General features: G+C 44.5%; 1 protein-coding gene across 4 annotated transcripts; it reads right to left on the reverse strand.

Annotated features, from left to right (window-relative positions):
* Window positions 1-385: 385 nt before the first annotated feature.
* Window positions 386-11,774, reverse strand: ss18 (SS18 subunit of BAF chromatin remodeling complex). 4 transcript variants are annotated; one of them, XM_027023036.3, is made up of 11 exons: window positions 11,603-11,774; window positions 10,465-10,541; window positions 10,062-10,146; window positions 8,957-9,095; window positions 8,366-8,590; window positions 7,916-8,077; window positions 7,175-7,252; window positions 6,089-6,211; window positions 4,911-5,041; window positions 4,082-4,144; window positions 386-2,782 (listed from the first exon to the last, which is right to left on the reverse strand). In XM_027023036.3, the coding sequence occupies exons 1-10, from the start codon at window positions 11,669-11,671 to the stop codon at window positions 4,127-4,129; spliced, it is 1,107 nt and encodes a 368-aa protein (XP_026878837.1). In that variant the 5' UTR covers window positions 11,672-11,774; the 3' UTR covers window positions 386-2,782; window positions 4,082-4,126. The 4 variants fall into 4 exon arrangements, with proteins under 4 accessions (XP_026878837.1, XP_026878836.1, XP_081550840.1 ...); XM_027023035.3 differs by lacking the exon at window positions 4,082-4,144; XM_081694714.1 differs by having other exon boundaries at window positions 386-4,144.
* Window positions 11,775-25,892: the final 14,118 nt, after the last annotated feature.

The raw sequence follows: 25,892 nt of genomic DNA on the forward strand, positions 1-25,892 counted from the left end.
ATCTGGCGTGCCATCTGCATCTCCCCCTTCCGACGTGACATGCAGCAGCTCCAGGACTTTGGGGGCGGGGGAAAGGTGTGAACACATCCCTGCGCTCGTGAGCTGCAGCTGGACATGTTGGAGCCTCCCTGAGAGCTCTCTTCTATCACACTCACTTTCAGCACCGTGAAAGTCCCCCTCCTCGAGTCAAATCGACAGGGCAACCACACCAGCTACTAGGACATTTTTGCCCTCTGCCAGAATGCAATAACTGGCAGAGTATGGTGCATGTATGATCGCATGTGTAAAATCTCTTGCACTCTTGCAAATGAACAACCATTTAGTATATTTGAATTTACATATTTACACAGTGGACCAACAAAAAGAATGAACTAGAAAAATAAAATCCAAATTACAATAATTTATTCAGCCATTTTGTTCAGTTACAATGATGTACAACTTTACATCGTCATGGAAACAGAGAATAATGGCACCTCAATGTTGCATCATGATACAGAGCACCAAATGAATGTTTCTCAACAGCACAAATGTATTCATACATTCAGAGTTCTAAAGGCCCTCCTCTGCTTGCCTGCAAAACAAACACACGCACACACACGTGGACACCGTGGTAACCGCACTGCCTTTATACTCAGTTCATAATAGCACATGCTCAGAATTATACAACAGGAGTCACAGAAGTATAGCGCTATAATCAGTACCATCCATTTTTTTTAAACATCTAAATAAACTGAAAACTGTATTCAACAATACTTTTGAGCAACTGGTGCGAATAAACTAGTGTACAGTGAAAAAACTGGAGCTCAATACCAACACCTGGATGAAAGGGGACTATAGCAAACCATGTATGGTCATAAGAGACAGAAATGTTCCCCATTAACCCCAAAACGAAGCAGATCTTTCAAATGTACAGGTTGTAGCTTTAAGTGAGAAACCTAAGAAATGTTTGCCAAATTCTCAGAGAGAGAGAGAGAGAGAGAGAGAGAGAGAGAGAGAGAGAGAGAGAGAGAGAGAGAGAGAGAGAGGAGAGAGAGAGATTGATTTACCTGGCACCCAGACCGCTCAAGTATTTCCAGTCTGAGTTGCATCAGTGGCAACCAGCTGAGGGACAGAACAATAAACCAGGCACCATGGTAACAGGCTCGCCACGATGAAAACATTAGTTATTGCATAATGACGTGCTTTGCGATATGCTTCCTATAATCTCGACACCGACTCAGACAGCATAATCTTTGCAGTTGCACTTTGCTATCAGATGAACTTGATTTTAAACATTTCATTCTTAAAACAAATAAGCAAAAAGCTGCAAATGCTATAAAAAGGTGTAATTTTATTTAAGCGACACACTCTGGGAATCTTCACATTCAAGGGTCAAGGAGCAACTGTTATTTAAAAAAAAGAGAAAACAAAAAGCAAAGTTCACCAAACTGTGTCATGTTGACTGCAAACCAACAGTGGCGTAAGACAGGACTGTGGGCTAGTAATTCCTTGTTTCTCACTACTATTATCCCAATCTGAATGTGACTCTTGACCATCCACTCCTGGGGCATATTCAGCGTATCAATGTCCAGCTGAGCCGTTACGCTCAAATGAAGTGGTCCCCTGTGGACAGTGGACATGGGAGCCACCAAGGCAGCAGATGGGTTGAATGAAACGTTAGCATGGTGACGAGGAAGCAAAAGACATGACACTAGAGAAGGGTTTTTGTTTTTGTTTTTTAAAACAAACAAAAAAAACCTAACTATAATAAAAAAAGACATTTAACAAAAACAAACAAAAAGGTCCAACAAAGAAAGTACAATATTTAGAACCAAGTTTCCAAAATTCTCAGTACAAAGTAAGCTCTATCTGGAAAGCATAAAATACATTTGTACATCATGACAACTTTGACCTTGACATGTAAGAATATTCCCTGTGCAAGACCGTCCCTCAGGGTCCATCCTCCTCCCTAAAGCATTATTGCTTCATCTAAATCTTTCACACTAATGGAGTCAAGAGATGGTTACCGACATTGCAACCAAAATACGACTCAATGCTGTAGTTTATCAAAATCCAACACCACCCCCAAACCCCCAGTGGAAAACGCTGTGCAAGTAAGGCAGTTCCGATTTTTACATTTTTTTTTCCTTTTTCTTTAAGGCATTGCTCCTTTCGAGATGGCTTTTGATGAAAACTATGGAATACAGACCAGAGAACCATGAAAGACTGAAAGCTAATATTTCGTTAAAGGAATAGTAATCTTTCTGCATTTCTCAAGTCACATTTAGCTAGCTCACATGACGTGTTGTAGCAGACGTAACCCACACTGTTGACTTGGCTACAGCAGCACAGAGGGGCATTTTGTGAGATTGCAGACCACCCTCATCTATTCATGAGTGTAACAGGTCGGACACAACTAAACACTCGTAACCCACAGAATCCTTCAAGGGATGATGAAAAACCCTTTTTCATGTACATAATTTATTCATAACTTAAAAACCTTGGTGAGTGGCACAATGAAAGCGTGGGTGTGAGCTGGGGACCAACCAATGGGAGTTATATTTGGGCACTAAACGATCCTTTTAAAAATAATACATGATCAGATTGTGTGTGTGCGTGCGCGCAAGTTGGGGCAAAGGGAGGCATCCATCTCTCTATAATTTAGACAAGGGCGGGGTCAGTGGGGAGGGGGAGTCTCAGACAGCCGAAGCCCTTCTGCACATCCAGAATGACGGGGCCACAGAGACGCTCCAACAGGAAGTACAGCGTCTGACCTTTACTGCTGGTAGTTGCCATATTGACCCTGTGGGGAAAGAGAAGGAGAGGACGATAGAATGGTGAACTTCTCTCGCTTCTTTGCCTCCATCGCCACGCTGGCCAGTCGACAGAGGCCCGACGCTGCCTGCTTACACAAGGCCTGAGCAGTTCCCCTTGCTCTCTATTAGGGAGTCGTGCCTATACAAATGTCAACGTATGTGAAAACAGCATTTCGACCCGATTTGTGCCACACAGAAGACCCGTGACAGGCCAACCGGGTGCAAAACCCGCTGTCCCTAGCACGGCGTCACATTATAGCAGTGTGGCTACTCTAGCCGAGGACTTTCTTTTTCTTTAGCACGAAAGTCCATATGAGGGGGGAGGGAAATGGAAGCTTCAACATATTTTGACATTGGTATGAGTAGTACAATAATGATACGAAAAAAAGACAGATAAAAGTGAGAAATGTTTAAGAAGTATAATGCTGTTTGTGGCTCAGAGTCCTACCTAGAAACCTACTTGGCTGTTAAAAGCTCTAAAAAAAAAAAAAAAAAATGTTCTCAAGATAGCCTAAACACTTTGAAGTAAACACACGAGGACTGACTGCTAGATGTAACGTCTGCAATGTTTTATGAACAGACTGACCTTTTGCCTTCAGGTTAGTTCTATTTGGTAAGAAACGGTTCGGGTTTATTTAGGTTTGATGATTACGTTTAACCTGTAGGTGGCAGCATGGCCACAAATGAGCGATGGAAATGCTGAGACAGGGAGCAAGAGCCAGTGAGCAGATGGAGAGCAGACTCGTGTCATACTGAGGTGGGGGACGATTCTAGCTGTAGTGTGTTTTGGTTGTGGCCCTTATTGTTCTCCAACTGCCATTTTCAGTGTGGCTTTTTTTTTTTTTTTTTTTTTTAGTATTTTACATGGATATTTCTAAACAGGGGTCGAAAATGGCTCACTGATGTTTCAAGGTTACAATGCAAAATTGGGTAACCAACCAACACACACACACACACACACACACACACACACACACACACACACACACACACACACACACACACAGCTGGGAACCAGCATTCAAGACCTGTGTGCTCTGCTGTGTCTACAGTATTTGCACAAATGACGAGAATTCTGACCACTCAGTTCTGCACAAAGACCTGAGGATTATTTCGACCCCTGATTACAAAACGATGTAAAATAAAGGAATAAGGAAACAAACACAGAACAGGAAGGTGAAAAAAGGGAGGGAAGAAAAGAAAAATAAATATAAATAAATAAATAAATAAAGCCAGGAGTCAAAACGTCCAGATTTGACAACGGCGTTCTTCGCAGCAACCATTACCTTTGCTTCTTACAGATCTAGTCAGGGGTTGAAATACTCGGTCCTCTATTTCCTGACGTGCCCCTGAATGTTCAAACATAGACATGTGAAAGGGAGGCTGCGGCCTCTGGTCGAGAGCCGCAGGAAGACACAGGAAGCAGCGAGGCTCGTATGCGGCGCCTGGGCTCCGCGAACGAGGACCAAGAGCCTGCGGTCTGCCCGCTCACCTCAACCCCGTTTACATGGTACTGCTGACTGTGGGACCAACATGCACCCCACTCATCTCAGCCCTGTTTACACGTGACTGCTGACTGTGTGAACACCATGCAGTGCTTTCCACAGGAGAGTACCCCTGTCACCAGGTGGACGCTCTGTTCCGGTTGGCTGGCAGCTACGAGAACAGAACCTTCCCCCCGATGCCACCGCACAAGCACATCAAAATTTCAGCCCAGTCCATATGGGACCTGGTCTGCCAATCCACTCGGTTATCTGATCCAGCCCTGAGCTCCACTCACCCAGGCCAAGTAAGTGTCCTCCACTGCCTCTGATCAGCTGGAGCAGACACTGAGGAATACTGGAGGTATAAACATTTAAAATTTGATGTAAATGTAATTACTCAATACACAAACGTGCTGCTCCTTCAGTGGCAATTCTGAGCCGGATCAGACTGCAAACGTGGACCAGCAGCTGGTCTGTGAGGATTGGGTCGAAGGCCAGTGCTCAAGAACACAAAACGCAGTTTTACTTACCTGCAGAAAAGAAGTGTTGGGTCCCCCCCTGAAAGCTAATCTAAGAAAATGCGACAGAAAAGGAGAGCCCTGACTCCTTTCTCTCCCTCTCACCGCCTTACCTGGTCATAGCCATACGGGCGCTGCGGTTGGCCCTGGGGGGGTGCGGGTTGCGGGGGCCTGTAGGCGCCGTATTGTTGCCCTTGTCCCTGCGGGTAATTGGGGTACTGGCCAGGAGTGCCCTGAGAGGGCCCTACACAAAGAGGGAGACGAGGAGAGGGCAAAGGTCAAAAACAGGAAAGAAAAAAAAAAAAAAACCCGCAAACAGAAGTGAACCAATACACTCCTCACACTCAAACTCGAGTTTGCGAGAGCCAGTTGTGGTAGTGCTGCGGCATGTTCAGCAATCAGACACAGCAAAGTGAGCATGACCATCTTTTTCCCGATCATCTGTTGAAAGTCGACAGGCCCGCATGTGTTCAAACAACGGCCTCTAGGAACCGAAGGCGGCCAATCAATGGGTGCATCGGCTCGGATGAACAAGAGGAAGAGGAGGAGGAAGAGCTAGGCCGCCTCCGAACCCCGCGGCAGTAATGAAGGCGGCGGGGCCGCGAGGAGCGCGCTGCCCTCCTAATGTGACCCAGCATCAAGGAGTCCGTAAAGCTAAATTTAAAAGCAGGGAGCTGCAGCTCATTAAGCGTGCTGTGGGTCGCCCAAGCGCTTGGCCATTACAGACGCCAGCAGACCTGCTCCCCACCGGCCCACGCAGGATCATTAGGTTGCACTGGACTGCCTTAACCTCGCGGACGCTCAGGAGAACGTCTTCCAGATGGCGCGAGCGTGCGTGCGTGTTTTTTTGCTGTAGCTCATTATTAAAATGTGAGGTGCCTCTGGCAGAACCAGAGAAAAGAGAGACAAGATGACAGCACTGGAGAAGGAACGCAGAAGAGAAGAAAGAGGTTTCCACTCGGCGTGCTCAGAGTCATAACACGGCCATTTCTCCCTCTCCTCCACACAAACTACTGTGTCGCATCTCACTCAGTCACAAAATCATAGTTTACATTTCCAAATAACAATAATTGTTATTATTATTATTATTTTATAAATAATGAACAAAACAAAGAGCCCTTGTATCTAGTTTTCAGGTTGCCTGGCCAAAAAAAACAAAACAAAACAAAAAAAAACTCCCGTCACCGGCGCAGAGGTGCGTTCCCGCTGCCGATGCTCAGACTACACCACACGACGTTCCCCCAACTCTCCAAGGCTTGGGTGAAGCCCACTGGAATGTGGAAGTGCTCACCATAGGCCTGCTGCTGGCCCGCGTAGGCCTGCTGCGTGGGGTACTGCTGCTGGCTCGGGTATCCCTGTGCCTGGGGAGGACCTGGCTGGTATGCCTCCTGCTGCTGACCATACTGGGAGTTTCCTATGAGAGAGAGAGAGGATCCAATACTGAATGTAGCACGCTGACTTGGAAAACACTTATAAAATCATTAGTTTTCAATATATTAATTAACATTCCTTAGGCCAAATGCTCATGAAGTTGTACAAGAGGGACTGATTATTCTGGATTCAGATTCACATGGGTTTCAGACTGCTACACACAAACATACTGGAGGTCTGTGCTGCACCAGCTGGTCTGGCAGTTCACCTACTGAAACGTTTGCACACCAAACCTTACTTCTGGTGTCGTGTCCATAACTGATGTCAGAAACCAGACATTTTCACATAAGTCCACATACAACTGCCCAAGGCAGTTAGCCCAATAGCCTCCAGGTGGCACTCATTCTGCTGCACACTGATGTCAGCAACCTAACACCAGGCCAGCAAAGCTTTTGACAGTTTTTCTAACTAAACGCTCTTCTCTATATAGCCTGCCCTTTCCTGCACACACAAACCCAGACTACTTTCAATAAAGCAAAAGAGATATAGGATCACAGAGGTTTTAACAGCCTGCTTTTGGAGAACTCTGGCACTGCACATTAACTCAAGAATGAAAGGAGATTCTGCAGGGCAGCGTGTCCTTCGGACTGAACTTGGAACGCTGTGAAGCCAGTGCTCCGAAACTCCATAACACCGAATTCCAAGAAGTGCTCCAGGACGTGAACACGAGCTCCCTTCCCTCCAATCCAACACTCAAATGCCACCCACACACGACATCGATAAAACTGAGGCAATGGCCGCCAAAACGGAGCCCTAGAGGCAATTTAATTACGTGCAGCACTAACAGGAAATGGCTGAAGCGGGTCGTTAGGAGAGGAGCAGGTGCCACTTATGAACGCTGGGTTCACACGGCTCCTGAAGCAGAACGGCACAGGTACAAAGAGGAGGTGTGTGTGTGTGTGTGTGTGTGTGTGTGTGTGTGTGTGTGGGGCGCAAGGTGCCCTACCCTCAGGTGGCCCTTGGCCTCCATGGCTGTACTGTTCTCCATAGTAGTCCTCCTGGCCTGGGTACTGCTGCGTGGGCCCTAAACACAACAGCTTTAACTCAGGGCCATACACACATACAGAATACTGTGTCACTGATTAATTATGCACATATTGATACAGGGGAAAAACATAACTAATGTATGTGTTACAGAATATACATCAGATTTATGCAAGAGTGAACGGTGTATTGGTTTAATCACACTGGTTGCATCGGCCTGCTCTAAAATACATTTACTTTTCGTCATACTTTTTTCCAAGTTCACTACATTCTTAGACTGATGAATCAATATAAAACCAAGATTCAGTAAACGTGTCACTAAAGTTTTAAAAAGAGGGAACACCGACTAGACTCCTAACAGCTACTGGTTCCTAGTGTTATCAATAATAAAGCATTCTTTTATACATGTCCAACATATTTCATACTAAAGTCAAAGTCAGCTTTATTGTCATTCAGACTATACAAGTAGTGCACAGCTGAACAAGATTGCATTTCTCCAAACTGCGATGTGCAAATATACACTATACATAAAGGTAAGTGCACAAGACAAGACAGTATAAATACACAAGAAATATATTTTAAAAAAAAACATATACATAGTACAAGTATATACATATACTACACACTTTATCATCGTTTTTCAAACTGATCACGGCCAGCTAGCTAGAATGTGTGGAAGCAGGAGACAGTAAAGATGTCCAACCTTGCTGGGGAGGCCTGTACGGAGGCATGGGCCTCTGCCCCATCACATGGTTGCCCTGACCCATCATTCCCATTGGGTTCTGCTGCCCCTGGTAATGCTGCGCACCACCAGCAGGGGGCATGCTGTACTGCTGGGATGGAGGCTGCTGGTGCATCATTGGACCTAAAGAGGAAGGGGAGAGATTGGCTTTCCTGAATTCTTACCAGGTCAGAAGACTAATTCTAATTTCAGCATTCTCTCTCACGTATACAACAAAGAAGGCTATTCCAGGAGGTATTTCACATTAGCTATCAAACCAGAGCAGTGCACCTCACAAATGAACACAGCCCATCCATTACAGAGCTCCATTAACAAATTAAACAACAATGTCTATTAAAAGGTACGAGTAATTCACTCCTCAATTACATCCAAATCAGACTGGGATAGCAAGAGAAGGAGGCAGCGCGGTACCTTGGTTGGGCTGCATGTTCATGCTGGGTCTGGGGCCGTAGTTGCCCATGGGTTGTCCCTGGCTCATGTTCATCTGGCCCTGGCTGGGCATGCCCTGGGAGGAGGGCACGGCGTGGTTGTAGGCCCCCAGCGTGCCGTGGCTGCTGGGGGGCATGTTCATGGAGCCGCTGGCCATATTGGGAGGCTGGTTGGGACCGGGGCCCTGGATGGGCATGTGGTTGGGTCCTGGAGAGAGACAGCATGGGGAGGCGGGGAGGGGTGATGACACCGTTCGTCCGAGGTACATTACAAGCACAAATGGAGCTGAGAGGCACTGCTACTGCGATGCGCAAATATTTGAGATGACAAGGGGGCAGCGACACACTGGACACAATCCCGCCACATATATATGAGGAGGCGCGAAAGCCCGCTGTATACAACATCACGGTCATAGTGAGCGCAGCCCTGGCGCAGCAGCGCGTGCAAAAACGGTGCGCGGCACAAAGAACTGGTGACATCACCACCCACAGCCCACGCGGAAGGGGGAGCCTGCGGCGTTGCTAAGCGACGGTGAAGGCAGAGCGGTGGAGCGGGACGCTGGCGGTCTCTTACCAGGCATCTGGCCGTTCATCTGGTTCTGCATGTGTGGCGCAGGGGGGGCGTCCGCCGGCATGCTGTGGCCGTGGGGGGGCTGCTGAGGGGGGCCGCTCTGATTCATTCCTCCTGACATGGGCATGTTCTGGGTGGGGGGCTGTGGAGTGCAACGCTCCGTTAATCAGACTTCCATTAACCTACTCGAATTGAGTTCTGCTGCACACAATGCAGTACTGGCTACATGGCTAAATATCAACAGACAGCTATACAGAGACTTTCTATTCAAACAACTACAGAAAATCATGAAGCTCAGGACTAATATATATAGTACAGACACATGTGTGCGTGTATGTGTATAATAAAAAAAAAAAAAAAAAAAAAAAAAAAAAAAAAAAAAAAAAAAAAAAAAAAAAAAAAAAAAAAAACACACACACACAAAGACACCGGTCAAGGGCAGTTCTTCCTATAAAAACTCCAGGGGAGTAAAGCACTGACCTCTGTGTGGATCTATGCATGTATAGATGTGCAATATGTCCTATTTCTCTAGAAAACTTGTGTACTTCACTACAATTCTGCCCATCTCTACATCTCTTACTGCAGTACACTGTAGGTGACAAACTGAAATCTTCACATGGAGACACACAAGTAATAGAAAAGTTACAAAGGTACAATAAATTCAAGTGACTGCACAAATCATTTTGCTCGATCAAAACCTGATAATCCGATAAATGTAAGAAGAGGAACAGTGCAGCCGATTGACCTCTCACTCTCTCTCACACACACACACCCACCTGTCAAGGACAGTTCTAGACAATGCCAGTTATACCTCAGTGCACTAAAAGGCATTATAGCAGTTGAAGCTTTCAAAACCAGTAAAATCACAGGCTCACATTTGCCCTGCTGCAGCTCACAGGCTAAAACAACTAAGCTCTTCATGAGCCAGTTGTGTGTCTAAGTGCAGGAAAAACACAAATACGCAGAGCATGGGGTCCTACGGATACAAACTGAGAATCACCACACTCCAGAATGTGCTAATGTCCCTTGCACACATAAAAAAAAAATATCTATAAATTCCAACTGATGGAATTTCCTTACGAGAACAAAGAAGGAAGGTGATACTCACAGCAGGTAGAAGAGACTGCATGTTCTGGTTCGAATCGGCTATGGTGGCCAAGTAGACCAGATTTCTATGAAGCATCTGCTGGTAACTGTTGGGGGAGGTTACAGACGTAACTTTACCCTCATAAATCAGCGCATCGCAATCAATGTCACACGTGTTAATGTCATTAATGAATATCATTAATGTCACACACAGCCACAAATTTTAGTTGAGATACAATAAAATGTTAACTTATAAAAATGCATTATATTTAACACTCTGCTTCTTTGTACACAAGTGATGAACCTTTGGCAAAGATTAAATCAAAATGCGTGTAAAAATTAGACAGATCAGGTAGTTACAGGTCATGTTAAAAATAAAACAACAAAATATGAAAGCAGCTGTGATGGGCTTAAAATGAACTTACTGTGAACATTCTGCCGTTTTCCCTTTGCTTTGGAAATCCATGATGCACTGAATCAGTTGATTGTTTTCATCAAGCAACTGGCAAGACAAATTTAAATAAACAATTTCCTTCTATTTTTTTAAACCTTCCTCTGTGGCTGTAGTCCTAATCTTCTGCTGTGATTCAATTTCAACAAATTAATTTAAAATTCAATTTCCTAACACAGCTTGAAGCTTAAAACTACTGGGTTTCTAACAGCAAAGGGTGTGTTAATGTGACAGCAAAAAAGTACCATTAGACGAATAACGTTTGCCAAAGACAGCAACATGTTGCTAGCTAGCTTGCCATCATTAGGAAATAATTAGGACGGGCTTGAGGAAATAAGTAAAAGTTTGATAGGTTAATGCATTCACAAAACGTAACAAATTAGTCATGTTACTCAAGCTAGCTATCGCTAAATAACTTGGCGAGGTAAGACTCATATGTAGCCAAGCCGTATGTCCCCCAACAAACCCTCAAAACTAAATTATTTAGCTAGCTAGCTGTGCATTAAAGCCCGGGACCAACATACACTGGCTGGCCTTCGCCAACACCTAGGTTAGCTAGGACAGCCAGCTAGCCTCCTCGCCATCGAGCGAAAGCATGGCTGCGTCATTTCAACACGTCCCTGGTAACAGCCGCATACAGAGCATGTTTATGAGGACCCCTCTCGACTTGTCCCACGGACAGAACCATCGAGCCAGCGGTCAGGCCGCAAAGCCAGGTTACCTCGCTGGACTTTAGCTCGGATTGTGGCCGTTAGCTGCGAGCTAAGCTAACAAAGGCAACGGCTTACCTCAATGACGGGCAAACCCAAAACGTTAGCCACAGAAAGCTAGGCCTTCACAGCGCTGCCTGGCTAGCTACTCAACCGTAACACAACGGACCGGGGTGGTGGAGGTTAAGAGAAAGCATTTAGGTGAATTTTGTATTCATATATCAGGAATATTAGAAATCTTTGCGAATACGGTTTTAGCGCGATACCCATTTATCACCCAGGAGCATGAGCCAGCTGGTTACCTAGCTACCAGTAGTTACCGAGGAAGCTAGCCTAGCTCGCTAGCTGGGTCTAGCCGTTAGCCAGAATAACTGTATTCCTTATCATTATTAAAATAGTTACCTTTTGTATTCCCGCGGGTGTAATATCACCCTTCGCGCGTTGTCTATGAGGTGCAAAAGCCACCGACATGGTGATATTGTGAATAAACACCAACAAATTCCCTCAATACGCAGCCACAGCTCGCGTTAACAAACGTTCACATAGGGCGCAGAGCGGAATGTCCATCTGCTGAGCAGTTCGGGGGTAGACCGAGTTGTGCTGAATTCCCTGTTTAAAAAAGGACGGCGTCCAGACTTTAAAGTCATCGAAATTCATACAGGTACACTTTAGAATAAATATGCACACATATTAAGCTAAACCAGTAACTGAAACTCAGGTGTTTTTACAATGGTATGTCGATTCTTCCCTCTTATCAGTGGTTTGTCCCTAACGCCACCTTACACCACCAAAAGGAATCCAGACAGCAAATGATTGTAGGCTAACGCTAGCTGTGGAGCTACGCACTAAATAAAACAATACCAAAACGCATGTAACTGCTACTCGAGTTGCCTTTAATTACAATCATTTTTGCCGCACACGCTTTGTAGTGGGTTGGGGGGGGGGGGTTCGTTTCTCCTTATCGCCGTGAAGTCATGCGAGCATAAGATTGAGTGTTTTGAAGATGGCGGGAGTTCAATCATGTGGCTCTAATTTCGAAACCTTTCTTGTTAAGAGTAACCTATATTATTTACCTGGGCAGGGTTTTAACACACTTCAAACTCCACGGAAAGGTCGAGTTAAAAAGTAAGGGAAAAATCGCAAAGGTTTAGCTTTATGAAAAGGCATTTGTGGTTGGAATTTATTTAATTGATTGTCTGTTATTGAATTGCCTAATTGGTTAATCAGTAAACCCTTAAACTGGTCTGCCAAAAGAACGTTATTCCCACAGAAGTACGTCTGCTAAGCTGTTTTTGTGTTCTGCTTCAAACGGGCCTATTCAAGTATGCTGGTACTTACATCGTGACTACACTTCCCTACACCAACATAGCCGTTTCTAAGGACAGAAATGACGTGATTATGAAGCAGGAATAAAACGCAGTTAAGGCCAAATTTAAAAGCTAGGGTTGCTATTTTCAACTATTACCCTGTTATAAATCATTTATAATCACACACTGCATAACAAAATAATTGCACTCCCAAAGAATGATGGAGGGATGAATGAACTGATAGAGCAAGGTGTACAAGTGCTGTGCACTAGGTCAGCATTTGAATCTTAATACCAAGTTTAATTGTTCTGTGATTTCTATGGGGGAATGTGGAGACAAAAGAGATGATGGAAATGAATTGGAAAATGAATCGTGTGCTTTTACAGAAACTTTCTGGGGTTATTCTGCTGCAGTTCTTTCTACCTCATACCATTTCGTGTTGTGTTATTCCAAAGGTGGGTATCCTTTGTTTTAGTGCACTTACGTGCATGTGTGTGTGTGTGGGGGGGGGGGGGGGGACTCAAATGTGTTAATGTGTCTGAAATGCAATGATGCAATAATTAAAATAACAAAATAACATTGTAATTTGACTGGAAAATAGAGCGCACAACCGCAAAGCTGAAAAAGTCAACAGTGACCAACCACAATGATCCAGACATTTTGGGCTGGATAAATATTCATTTCATACTTGCTATGAGACCTCTCCTCCCCATTATATTACACCTGCTATGAAATTGTTGCTGACATGCATTTAGTGCTGCTATCTATTTCAGACTTGCACTGTATCATGTCCTGAATCTGGCTGACACTTTGGTCATTAACTGAATCTGTTGAATATTTTCCAAAACCCACACAGGTTGATTGCAGCCTTCAGCAGTTAAATGAGAGATGGGCCAATCTTTGACAAAAGACGCGCTCCGCAATGTCGAATCCGCATAGCGCAGCTTCGGGGTATGCATGAAGCCGCAGAATCTCTTCAGCTACTTCAGTAAAGCCTGATAGAGCTGGAATCTGCAGATACTCCTCAGTTGCTTCTTGCTTGGAAGAACGATGGATGCATGAAGTCAAAGGACACCCCCCCCCCCCATCCAGCCTTTTAGGCACGTGCTTCTCTAGCCTGCCTATATTCATTTGTGCTTGGGATCTTGCAAGCGAATAGGTGAATTTCAGAGAGTTTATTCAGCATGCCAGTTGTGCTTTATTGTTCCCTGATGGGAATTGGAAAAAAGCGCAATGTTTTCTGAAATGAAACTGCGAAAAGTCCAGCGTGGTTTAGCTGGAACGTCAATTAAAAAAATTGCCAGTCATGCTTTAACAAGTAGGCCCAGACTGGCTTGAGTGGAAGCATTCACCTAATGTTCCTGAGGAGTTACTCTCCAAGATATTTAAATGAATTATGTTTCCTTTATTTTTGCCAAAACGTTTGCGATCCTCAAATAACAGGAATGAACAGCATCATGTTTCTTTTTGTGGTTATTGCTGTCTGCAGTAGAAAAACATGACTGAACAGGCATCAGGTGGGTCTGCTTTTCCAGAAGCAAGAGAACTTGTGTTTCCAAGATAGAATGTACAGCCCTGAAGGTAAAGCAGCGATCCCATTGGCTGAATATTTGCCATAGTAATCCACAATTCCAGAGTCAGTTTTGTTGTTGTTCCTACTCATCTCAGACGTGTTGAGTAAGCAGTGAAATATATCCAAGACACAGTGGTACATTTCACACGAAACAGAAACAGACAACAACGCATATAGATGATAAATAAATATAGCAAATGCAGACGACACTTCAGCCGTATGCGACACAACAACCTGTTGTATAATAAACTGTCACTTTACAGAAAATTACAACATTCAGCAGACACAGGACAAGTGCCTTGTCACTAGGCAATTGGTAATGGGGTGGGTGGGTTACTGTTTTAGCTGTGATTTCAGTGCATGTTGATGGCTTGTAATATGCCATAATTGCTTTAACACTGACTCAGAAGAAGACAATGTGCACAAATTGCAGTGAGTGAATGTAATCTTAAATGCCAATATCTGCAGTTATTTGTGTAATTGATATACAAATAAGGCAGAGTTACAAATCCAGTTTGTGTGTGGATGTGAGCCTTTGGCAGATCTGCTCAGCAGTCTGAGTGCCTGCAGACAGAAACCTTTCGTATATATCTAGACATGGCCTGGGTGCTCTCTCACCTATGTGCATTTAAAAAAAGATCAAATGATATGTAAACCAGACATTCAGATATATTTGAGTTTAGGAGGATTGATTCAACAGAGTAAAATTGAATTGCGTTCTTAAACAGTAATTAACAGTTTTTGGTATTGCACTCAGGGTTACTTGGTTGAGTTTATTAAATATTCAACGAGTATCTGTGTGTGACTTAGGAGTGATGTTGTGTTTGGATTTATATGACTGCACCAACCTTTGAAACTCACCCATAATGCAATGCATGATTGGTAATGTGAGGGATTAGTGAGCATTAGACTCTAGTGAGCTACCCTATCGGCTGCTGAAATCTGTTCTTTGTCAGTAAACTGGATGGCATGAACCTGTCAAAGAGGAAGACATGACCAGTCAAATGTATTTATTAGTGACACTCGCACAAAGTAGTCTGAATATTTTTAGAACACTTCCACAAATTATTTTGACTGTATAAAATCCTTAAAACACAACTTCTGAAAAACACCAAATGTGTTTTGAAAAAAAGGATGGAATTCAAGAATCCTCTTTAAACAAACACTACAACATAGAGCTCTATATCTAATGAATATCACTGCAGTGAAATGCTATATTACTCTACTGATTGATCTTACTGAAATAGCTGTTTGATATATTTTAGCACTTAAAGACTCCCAAAAGGTGTGCAGTTAACATGTTAACAGCGACAAGACTGAGCTCATTCTAAGTCGTATCGCGGTTTAACACGAACAGTGCCTGAGAGTGCCTCTCAGATGGCAATGTGACCGTTTCCCTCTGTAGCCTGGTTTGTAATCTGGGTTTCATCCTCGATTCACCTCTCTCATGCAACGTTCACATTAACACTTTTGTTAAAAGCTCTTTCTTCCACTTGAACAAAGACAAGTCTGCAGCCAAGTCTCCGTCTTTGTTTAGACGCCCTGATTGGGCCTTTCTCCCCCTAGCTGTCCTGCCCTCTGACCTTCTCTCTTTGGTGATCGTGCCTTCTCTAGTATTGCTCCCTGTAAATGGAAGCACGACCCACCATCTTAAATCCATCTTCAGAACACACTGTAGATTTTTTTCATTTGCATACAACCTGCCAGGTGCCTAATCTGTTCCCTTCAATTATCTGTACCTGTGCTGTTCTCTATCCCTTTGTTTCTACTTGCCCTGTATTTATGTTGTGATTCTCCATAACTGTGTAGGTGCCCCTGATTTATTGAAAAGACTAACAAAGTATAATGAAGTATTATTATTATTATTATGGAGCGGTCGTATCTTCCTTCCCTGTGCACAGAGATATAAACCTTTCCTTTGACTCTGCACAAAGTTTGCATCATGGATTACTTAACAAGACTGGACCCTGGCGACTCACATGCTAACACCAGACTTTGTGTAGTATAAATATACTTATATATCTGTTTTTGAATTGAAAAATGGTTATCTTGATCTATTGACAAGTTTTGGGGGTGAATAAACGAGTCACATCAACATTACTTTTACCCCCAGAAACCGTTTCTAATAGTGGCTTAACTGATTCAATATCACGCGCATGTCCTTCAAACTCTGCATCTAATCATAAAGAATTTGTCGGACTAAAAGCACAAACCAAATCAACAACACACCTGAACAACCTTTGATTACACGGCGAGACGCCTAATCCTTCGCCTGTATCGCCTCCATCTCATCGATAGATGGAGAGAGTATTACGGCGCGAGAAGCCTGCGGGCCGTTCATTCCTCGCGCTGAAGGGGGGTGAGGGGGTTGGCGTTCTGCTCGTGATCAGTATTGATATGCCCCGAGACGCAAAGCTCAACATTAATGCAACCAATAATGCCTGCACTGGGGTGACCGACAGACGAGAGGGCCCGGGGAGATGTGCCGGCCAAGCCGGGACCATTGCACGCGATGAGCCCGCAACAATACAGATGCAAACCGTGAGCACAAGCCTTGGGTTAAAAGCACGCGTGAACATGCGCGTTCACCGGCCACTTTATTAGAAACATCTACGTGTGCCCGACTCTCCTTATCCACTTTATCACGTTGAGCTGCCCTACGAGTGAATGCCGTTGTAGACAGTAGCCATGTATCATTTGTTAACGAGCCCTCTGCTCCGTTCATCACCGGTCGGATACTGAGCGCAGGGCCACGTACCCTATAGTGTTTGGGTGCAACACCCAGTCTATCAGAGGCAGCAGTGTTTCTGGGGTTTTACATGTGTGAGTGTCACTGCTGAATTGAGAGTGCTATGCCAGTTTGTGGTCCTGTGCTCATAATCTAGGACATACATTGGACATGAGATGAACAGACCGTCTAAGCACAGCAGAGATGAGTTAACCAGCTATCATAAGTCTGGCTTTGGGTAATGTAGTACACACTTCACATGTCGAGGTCTTGGTTCTGTGATCGCTGTGCTCTGGATCTAAGGTAGGGGTCGGTCTATACACAGCTGGTCTTCAACGTGTGGGTGAAGTCCTCATCCTGACCTGAAGTACTGGACAAGGCCCTGCACTCTTTGTAGATTTTTTTTATTTTTTATTTTTGGTTATCTCCAACGATGGTATTTTCACACCGAGGAATAACTCAGAGGACCACTCCACCCCATTCCCCAAAACGCCAAACTTGACTGTGGTGAAGGGAAAAGCCATTGATGGTGCAGTCTGACTGTCCTGCTACTAGGATTAACTTTAAACTTTAGCGACAACCCATTCTTCACCCTTTTGTGAACTAATTAGTTATTTATTCTAAGAGACAGTGACAGTATTATAACAGCACAGTACAATATAGTATAGTACAGGGCAGTCTTGAACGTTCACGTTTCTATACGGTGTAATTAGAACCTTCTTACTAGTGATTTAATCTAGGTCTTTTGCAGCCGATATTGTTATTCAACAGGATGAATTCAGTTGTTACCACAAAGGAACGACTTAACGCTAGAAATAGCTGCGAGCACATTTCCATTCAGCGCCAGCAGATGGCAATATTGCCTCAAGAGCAATGCGTTCATCTCCCTCTGCTTTTATCTCACTGGCCAAAGGAATAACAGGGAGCAGGGAAAACTGCAAACAGTGAACCCTGAGCTCTGACATGTTTTTCTTTCAATCTGTTTGAACATTTCACCTCCGGGGCTTTGCATTAGAACAACTGAATCCATCTCAAGAGTTGGACTGTTCTCGATTGGCGGAATAGAGGCTGTGGAGGGGGAGCGGGACTCTGTCCTGGAGCGGTGAGCAAGCTGTCAGGGCACATCGAGTCACGAAGGGCTGTACACTCCGACGACAGCGTCCCTTCGTTAACCATCACACATCCACTGTCGCGTCTTCCATTTTCCTTGCAAACCTGCTCTCTCTGGCCCACCGTGTCAGATCTCTGAGACCCTGCATGTCTGAACTCCGAGCCCCTCCATGTCTGATCTCTGAGACCCTGCATGTCTGATCTCCGAGCCCCTCCATGTCTGATCTCTGAGACCCTGCATGTCTGATCTCCGAGCCTCTCCATGTCTGATCTCTGAGACCCTGCATGTCTGATCTCCAAGCCCCTCCATGTCTGATCTCCGAGCCCTGGCATGACTGATCTCCGAGCCCCTCCATGTCTGATCTCTGAGACCCTGCATGTCTGATCTCCGAGCCTCTCCATGTCTGATCTCTGAGACCCTGCATGTCTGATCTCCAAGCCCCTCCATGTCTGATCTCCGAGCCCTGGCATGACTGATCTCCGAGCCCCTCCATGTCTGATCTCTGAGACCCTGCATGTCTGATCTCCGAGCCCCTCCATGTCTGATCTCTGAGACCCTGCATGTCTGATCTCCGAGCCTCTCCATGTCTGATCTCTGAGACCCTGCATGTCTGATCTCCGAGCCTCTCCATGTCTGATCTCTGAGACCCTGCATGTCTGATCTCCAAGCCCCTCCATGTCTGATCTCCGAGCCCTGGCATGACTGATCTCCAAGCCCACGCGTCTCTTTGCCATGCCTGCATGTCTGAACTCCAGGTCCCCCCACCCGATCTCTGGTCTTCGTGTCTGATCTCTGTGCCTGATCTCTCGGTGCAGCTAGCTGGCAGTCAGCAGTTGCAGACAGAGGCATTAAAAAGAGCCATCTTGCTTCCTGCCCTTATATGTGGGCAGTGCGCCCTAAGTGACCTACCAGCAGCTCTGTCTCCGGTACCTGTAACAGCCTGTGCTCGAATCTTGCAGCATCTGAGTCTATTAAGAGTGGAGCTTCTCAGAAACTTATTAGGCACTTCTGGGACTAGATTGAGTGCTGAAAACATGCAAAATTTTTCCAGTAGACCACACATCAAGCATGAGGTAGGCAAAGGGAGTCATCTAACTCCAAATCCCCTAAACACGCACGGGCTTTCATTCTTACTCTAAAGCACCCATGCACTCAGGGGCTTGCATTCTTGGCCAAGCAAGTGCCTGGGAGCACACCCAATATCCAAACGGCTCCATAATGGCGAGAGAGTCACAGAGCACAATGGGAGAGAGTGGGTGGAAAGGGAGGAATCGTGGGAAAGCGCTGCCCGCGGCTGATCGAATTATCCTATGGGCCGCCGCTTCCTCCCTGCTCGCTGGCTGCCTGACACCGGCGGGGGAACTCCACCCTGTGTGATGCCATCTAAGGCGAGCGGGAGGTGAGGAGGAGTGGCTGTCCGTTGACAGGCTGCAGAGGGCGCTACGGGGCCCCAGAAGCAGGTGCCAGGTTCAGGTAGTCTTTGCTCATAAGTCCTCCAGGAACATATCTTATAACTCTGCCTGTTTTTTCTCTCTTTTCTTGTGGAATTCAAGCACATAGGATAGAAACCCATGTTAAGCAGGCGGGGGCGTTAGACCTGTTTGTAAATTAAGGGCTTAGTTCCTTTTGCACAACTACTTACAGTTATATCTTCTTTTACCCATTTCTGGATCATCAGCAGTATACCGACTCCAGAGAGGAGCGGCGGGTCAATTCAGTCGTCTGCGAAGACGACAGTTCCCCGTTCACAAATTTGATTTTAGTTTGGAATATATTTGTCCTTTGTACTTGACAAGTCGACATGTAATGAGTAAATAAAGTAACATCTGAGAGAAGCATTTGCATTTTGAATTATTCACAATGCTTTCTAGTCTAATCAGTTCAGTAGTTTTAATGTTGATGATGATTTTTTTTTAAAGACAACATCTGTAGCTAGTTGTTGTGACCAGGTAACATCTGCTGCTGCCTTCAGGCAGGGGGAGTTTGCTGCAGGGCTGGGTCATTGGTGAGATGGGGACAGTGTGTCAGTTTCCTGTTTGTATTCTAAATGCTACCTGTTCAGCTAGGGGAAGAACAGGAGCCATGAGAAATACGCTACTGATTTATTAATGTATTCATTTGGCTCTCATTATTGTCAATGTGCTCAATATGATTTTTTCCATCGACAACAGTATGTATGATTTTAATTTGAACAGAAGTGTTCAGCTAATGGTTGCTGTTTAATTATTTCAGTCTTACCTTAGCTACTTGAAAGAAGTCTGCATGCACTGGGTTTCATTATTAATTAACGCAAGAATTCTGCATCCATTGGGTTTCATTATTAATTAATGCAAGAATTCTGCATGCACTGGGTTTCATTATTAATGCAATATTCTGCATGCAGTGGATTTCATTATTAATTAATGCAAGAATTCTGCATCCATTGGGTTTCATTATTAATTCATGCAAGAATTCTGCATCCATTGGGTTTTATTATTAATGCAATATTCTGCATGCAATGGATTTTATTATTAATTAATGCAAGAATTCTGCATGGACTGGGTTTTATTCTTAATTAAAGCAATAATTCTGCACGCACTAGGTTTCATTATTAATTAATGCAATAATTCTGCATGCACTGGGTTTCATTCAGAGGTGTAACCATGAGGTCCTCTTTGGACGGGCAATTGGATTATTTCAGTGGGTAACAACAAAAATGTTGCTTTTCCTAAAACGGGGATGTAAACAAGGGCATGGTTTAATTTTGAGAAGGAGGGGGCAAAGAAAATATAATTCCAGCACCCTGTCCGGGGCCATTACAACATGGAGAACACTATTACATTTTCTATTTAGAATTTATGGGATACATTTGTATGATGAACTAGAGAGAAAAACTTGTAAGCAGTTTTTGGTTTGGATATTGGCAGCATGCACTGAGTCAGGCAGCAGTACCTGTATGATGAGACTAGGATAGTTCTGCCTAGGACAGAACCACAGGACCACAGGTGTGGGGTGAGGGGGATGTTCCCAAAGGAATGTAGAGCTCCTGATAGCTAGCTGGGGTAAAACCCATAAAGGTAAAAGCAGACAGAGGTGGGTAAGCTAGGATGGCGACATGTTCTGTTTGCCAACAGAATGCAGTTAAATCACGGAGGCGGCTTTCTGCATGCTGCCTTTAGCGCCGATGTAAGTGATCGGACCACCACAGTGGCCCACAACAATGAGGGGCATGATTAGTCCCTCCCAGATTCCGTGTTCCGTGTTTTTCCCTGCCTCGTGTACCTTAGTTCCATTCCGTCGTTTCGTTTTCTCTAACCCTCCTTTAATTTTCCACACCTGTTCCTCGTTTCGAGTCTTGTTAAGTTCATGTATTTAAACCCCGTCTTGAGCTCTGTCTTTTGGGCTGTTCATCGGTGATACGTGGATGTATAGTTATTCTAATGGTTATGGCGCGGTGTACTTCGTGTTTCCTGGTCTGTTACAGCCTGCTTAACCTGTGCTTCCGTGCGTTTAGGTCTCGTCGCTGTTTGTGTGTAGTTACTCGTGTGTCTTGGCTCTTATGTTTCCCAGTACTCTATGACCCTGGACTGTAACAACGCCTCTGACTCTGGATTTGCCCCTACTAAATCTCGCTGTTTTCCGCACATGCGTCCGTCTCTTTACCGCTCAACGCTACAGGGGGCTAAATAAAAATAAAGCTCATTGAATTAATTTCTATAGGATGCCAGTTCCCAGTGCGTATAAATTAACCAGAGTACCAGTCTGCGGTAAGCCTTGACAAACTCTGTAATAAACAGCACCAGATCTGGTACAGCTAGCCTGGAGCAGGCCGGCTATTGGGCTAATCCAGTGGCCGCCATGTGAGCTGCTAACAAGTGATGCACAGCTTTCAAAACGAGCAAAGTCATCTGTGAAACTATGCGAGACTATAAATACAACTTATAAGAACCAGAGAAAAGAATATCAAATGCATTAGCTAATAGGTTTAATTGGATTGCCAGGAGGCGAGCAGTTAATCCAAAACAGGTTCTGCAGTTCTTCACTGCTCTGCTGACTTCTGTCCCATGTCTGCACAACATGTGTGTGGTCCAAGCAAGACCGCTCACTAAGCACACCTACACTTTCACCATGGCCGATATTAAAGCGTTTATGATGACCCACGACAAGATGACAGACATCTACCAACGCTCAAAACAACTGACATATCGGGTTTTTCCAGAGTTTTAACTGGATTGGCAGATCTCTGGGTGGGCGATGCCTACCGAAGCCCCTCCTTAGACACGCCCTGTTTTATTAATAATTAATACTATAATTCTGCAATGCACACATTTTGTAAACAAGTGCTAAAACATTTAAGTTATTCAAGTCTTTATTTATCTTTTGATGAGAATTTGACTTTCTTTAATAAACTGGCATTACCTCTCTAGACCATATCATGAGATGTGATCAAGCTTTTGCCAAGCAGTTATCTCACACACAGCCACACACAGACCTCATTTTATTACCAGGAATACACAGGGTATCACATAGTTTATTACCAGGTAAGCACAGGTTATCACTGTTTTTATCATGAGGTGTACACACAGGTGTACACAGAGTACCAGAGAGTTCATCATCAGGTGTACACAGAGTACCAGAGAGTTCATTATCAGGTGTACACAGAGTACCAGAGAGTTCATTATCAGGTGTACACAGAGTATCAGAGAGTTCATTATCAGGTGTACACAGAGTATCAGAGAGTTCATTATCAGGTGTACACAGAGTATCAGAGAGTTCATTATCAGGTGTACACAGAGTACCAGAGAGTTCATTATCAGGTGTACACAGAGTACCAGAGAGTTCATTATCAGGTGTACACAGAGTATCAGAGAGTTCATTATCAGGTGTACACAGAGTACCAGAGAGTTCATTATCAGGTGTACACAGAGTACCAGAGAGTTCATTATCAGGTGTACACAGAGTATCAGAGAGTTCATTATCAGGTGTACACAGGGTACCAGAGAGTTCATTATCAGGTGTACACAGAGTATCAGAGAGTTCATTATCAGGTCTACACAGAGCACCAGAGAGTTCATTATCAGGTGTACACAGAGTATCAGAGAGTTCATTATCAGGTGTACACGGGGTACCAGAGAGTTCATTATCAGGTGTACACAGAGTATCAGAGAGTTCATTATCAGGTGTACACAGAGTACCAGGGAGTTCATTATCAGGTGTACACAGAGTATCAGAGAGTTCATTATCAGGTGTACACAGAGTACCAGAGAGTTCATTATGAGGTGTACACAGAGTACCAGAGAGTTCATTATCAGGTGTACACAGAGTATCAGAGAGTTCATTATCAGGTGTACACAGAGTATCAGAGAGTTCATTATCAGGTGTACACAGAGTACCAGAGAGTTCATTATCAGGTGTACACAGAGTATCAGAGAGTTCATTATCAGGTGTACACAGAGTACCAGAGAGTTCATTATCAGGTGTACACAGAGTACCAGAGAGTTCATTATCAGGTGTACACAGAGTATCAGAGAGTTCATTATCAGGTGTACACAGAGTATCAGAGAGTTCATTATCAGGTGTACACAGAGTATCAGAGAGTTCATTATCAGGTGTACACAGAGTATCAGAGAGTTCATTATCAGGTGTACACAGAGCACCAGAGAGTTCATTATCAGGTGTACACAGAGTACCAGAGAGTTCATTATCAGGTGTACACAGAGTATCAGAGAGTTCATTATCAGGTGTACACAGAGTATCAGAGAGTTCATTATCAGGTGTACACGGGGTACCAGAGAGTTCATTATCAGGTGTACACAGAGTATCAGAGAGTTCATTATCAGGTGTACACAGAGCACCAGAGAGTTCATTATCAGGTGTACACAGAGTACCAGAGAGTTCATTATCAGCTGTACACAGAGTATCAGAGAGTTCATTATCAGGTGTACACAGAGTATCAGAGAGTTCATTATCAGGTGTACACAGAGTATCAGAGAGTTCATTATCAGGTGTACACAGAGTACCAGAGAGTTCATTATCAGGTGTACACAGAGTACCAGAGAGTTCATTATCAGGTGTACACAGAGTATCAGAGAGTTCATTATCAGGTGTACACAGAGTACCAGAGAGTTCATTATCAGGTGTACACAGTATTACAGAGTTTTATGCTGTACACACTTATTTCAAGGTTTTTTCTGGCCCTAAAATGACACTGCAGCTCTCATTCATTATCTGCGTTTCTCTGAATCAACTCTGTTTCGCTCTCCCTCTCAGACAGCACCAGTAAAAACACACACATACACATATACATACAAACACACACACACACACACACGCACACACACGCACGCACACACGCGCGCACACACACACACACACACACACACACACACACACACACACACACACACACACAGACAGCCACAAAATAAGAGAAAAAAAGAGAACAATGCTCTGCCCTTTGATCAGTTGCATCAACATTCTCTGCAAACTTGTTATCCATATGTAAATTGGGGATGATGGTGGGTGAAAAAGTTGCCAGAATGGCATGAATCCATTGTGCTGTGATGATCAAAATAAAAGAGATACTGAACAGCTGCAGGGCATTACAGCCTCAGATGAGACCCCCCCCACACACACTTTGCAGAAAGGCTGGGTACAGGAAAGCAGAAGGGAAGTAGATTGGTACGGAATGCAGCACTCAAGCCTGGAAGGTTCCCAGTTTAAATTAGCCAAAGAAAAGAAACATAGGGATTAGGCATACACTCCCGATTAAAAGCAGGAGTTCTTAGGTGCAATCAACCCCAAATCCTAATCAGGAACGCACAGCGTCAGGATGAATCGGAAGCTTCTATCAGAGTCTCAGAGTCTATCAAGGAACTATCTCTGGGCAGGACGATTATCCCTCTAGTTTTATATTAGATCAATAACATGTGAGCAAAATGTTTTACAAATTCATTTTTTCCCTTTATTTCCTCATTACTTGTTTATTTTATGTCTGTGCAGTTTTATGTTTACATTTCAGAGCATAATCTTCTAATTATGAAAGGTTTTGAAGTGCCATTCTCTGTGAGAGCTTCTGATGTTCTTAATGTTAACATTTTTTTGTCATGCAGTTCTAATTAAACTGTCTAATGCAGAATCCACAAAGTTTTGAACGTCTTGAAATGTTTTGAAATTGTCAAAGAGAAAGGAATGACTCACCTTGGTCTTGCCTTCCTGTCTGACATCACACATAGCATGAGAAAGAGAAGATGATTTTAGCATAAACATACCTAGCCAGCATTGCTAAAACTTCGCTAGGCTCCCACCTCCATTTATGGACAATTTTTACATCTCTCTTTCAGTGGCGAGTTGAGCTAAAAATGCTAACTTGTCTGTGAAGAGGCCCATAGAAGGACCCTTCAGTCCTGGAGCAGGGACCAGGGACCAGGACCAGGGGCTGGGAGCGGGGGCCATGGCCGTTGTCTGTGTAGTGAGGGGGCCACAAACAGCCGGGGTCATGGGAGTCAGGGCACAGCTGGGTGCCTTAGGCCTGCACGCACGCACACACACACACACACACACACACACACACACACACACACACACCTATGAACATGGTCACACACAGTTACACATACGCACACACACGCATACGCACATGTACACACTACTGCTGGTGTAAAATCCATTGTCTTTAGGTTGGAAGGGAACATCAAGCAAAGACGAAGCGTGTGGAGCACGATAACCAGCTCCACGGACTCATTAGAGAACTAATGAAGTAAGTCATTATCTAACTAAACATAAAGAACACTTCTAGACCTTTATATTCCAGCACGGCATGTGTTCTAATTTGACTCTAGCCAACTCTAACGGGGGATCACTGGCAGAAACAAAGATGTTGAGCTGTTCTCCTTCCCTTCCTCTCTCTCTCGCTCTCTCACACTGTGTATGTGTGTATGTGTGATCGCCCCCAGGCAGAGCGGGTCAAGGTTTGCCCGCACTCACACACCAAT

This window comes from Electrophorus electricus, chromosome 13 (assembly GCF_041902795.1).
Source record: "Electrophorus electricus isolate QZ-2024a chromosome 13, ASM4190279v1, whole genome shotgun sequence".
NCBI lineage: Eukaryota > Metazoa > Chordata > Actinopteri > Gymnotiformes > Gymnotidae > Electrophorus > Electrophorus electricus.

Bases quoted from the DNA above. Each gene is read 5' to 3' on its own strand.
- ss18 (XM_027023035.3), bottom strand. From the start codon at position 11,671: ATGTCGGTGGCTTTTGCACCTCATAGACAACGCGCGAAGGGTGATATT. The intron at 10,542-11,602 runs GTAACTATTTTA...TTGTCTTGCCAG, and splicing joins CACCCGCGGGAATACAAAAG to TTGCTTGATGAAAACAATCA. The intron at 9,096-10,061 runs GTGAGTATCACC...TGCACTCCACAG, and splicing joins TGCAGTCTCTTCTACCTGCT to CCCCCCACCCAGAACATGCC.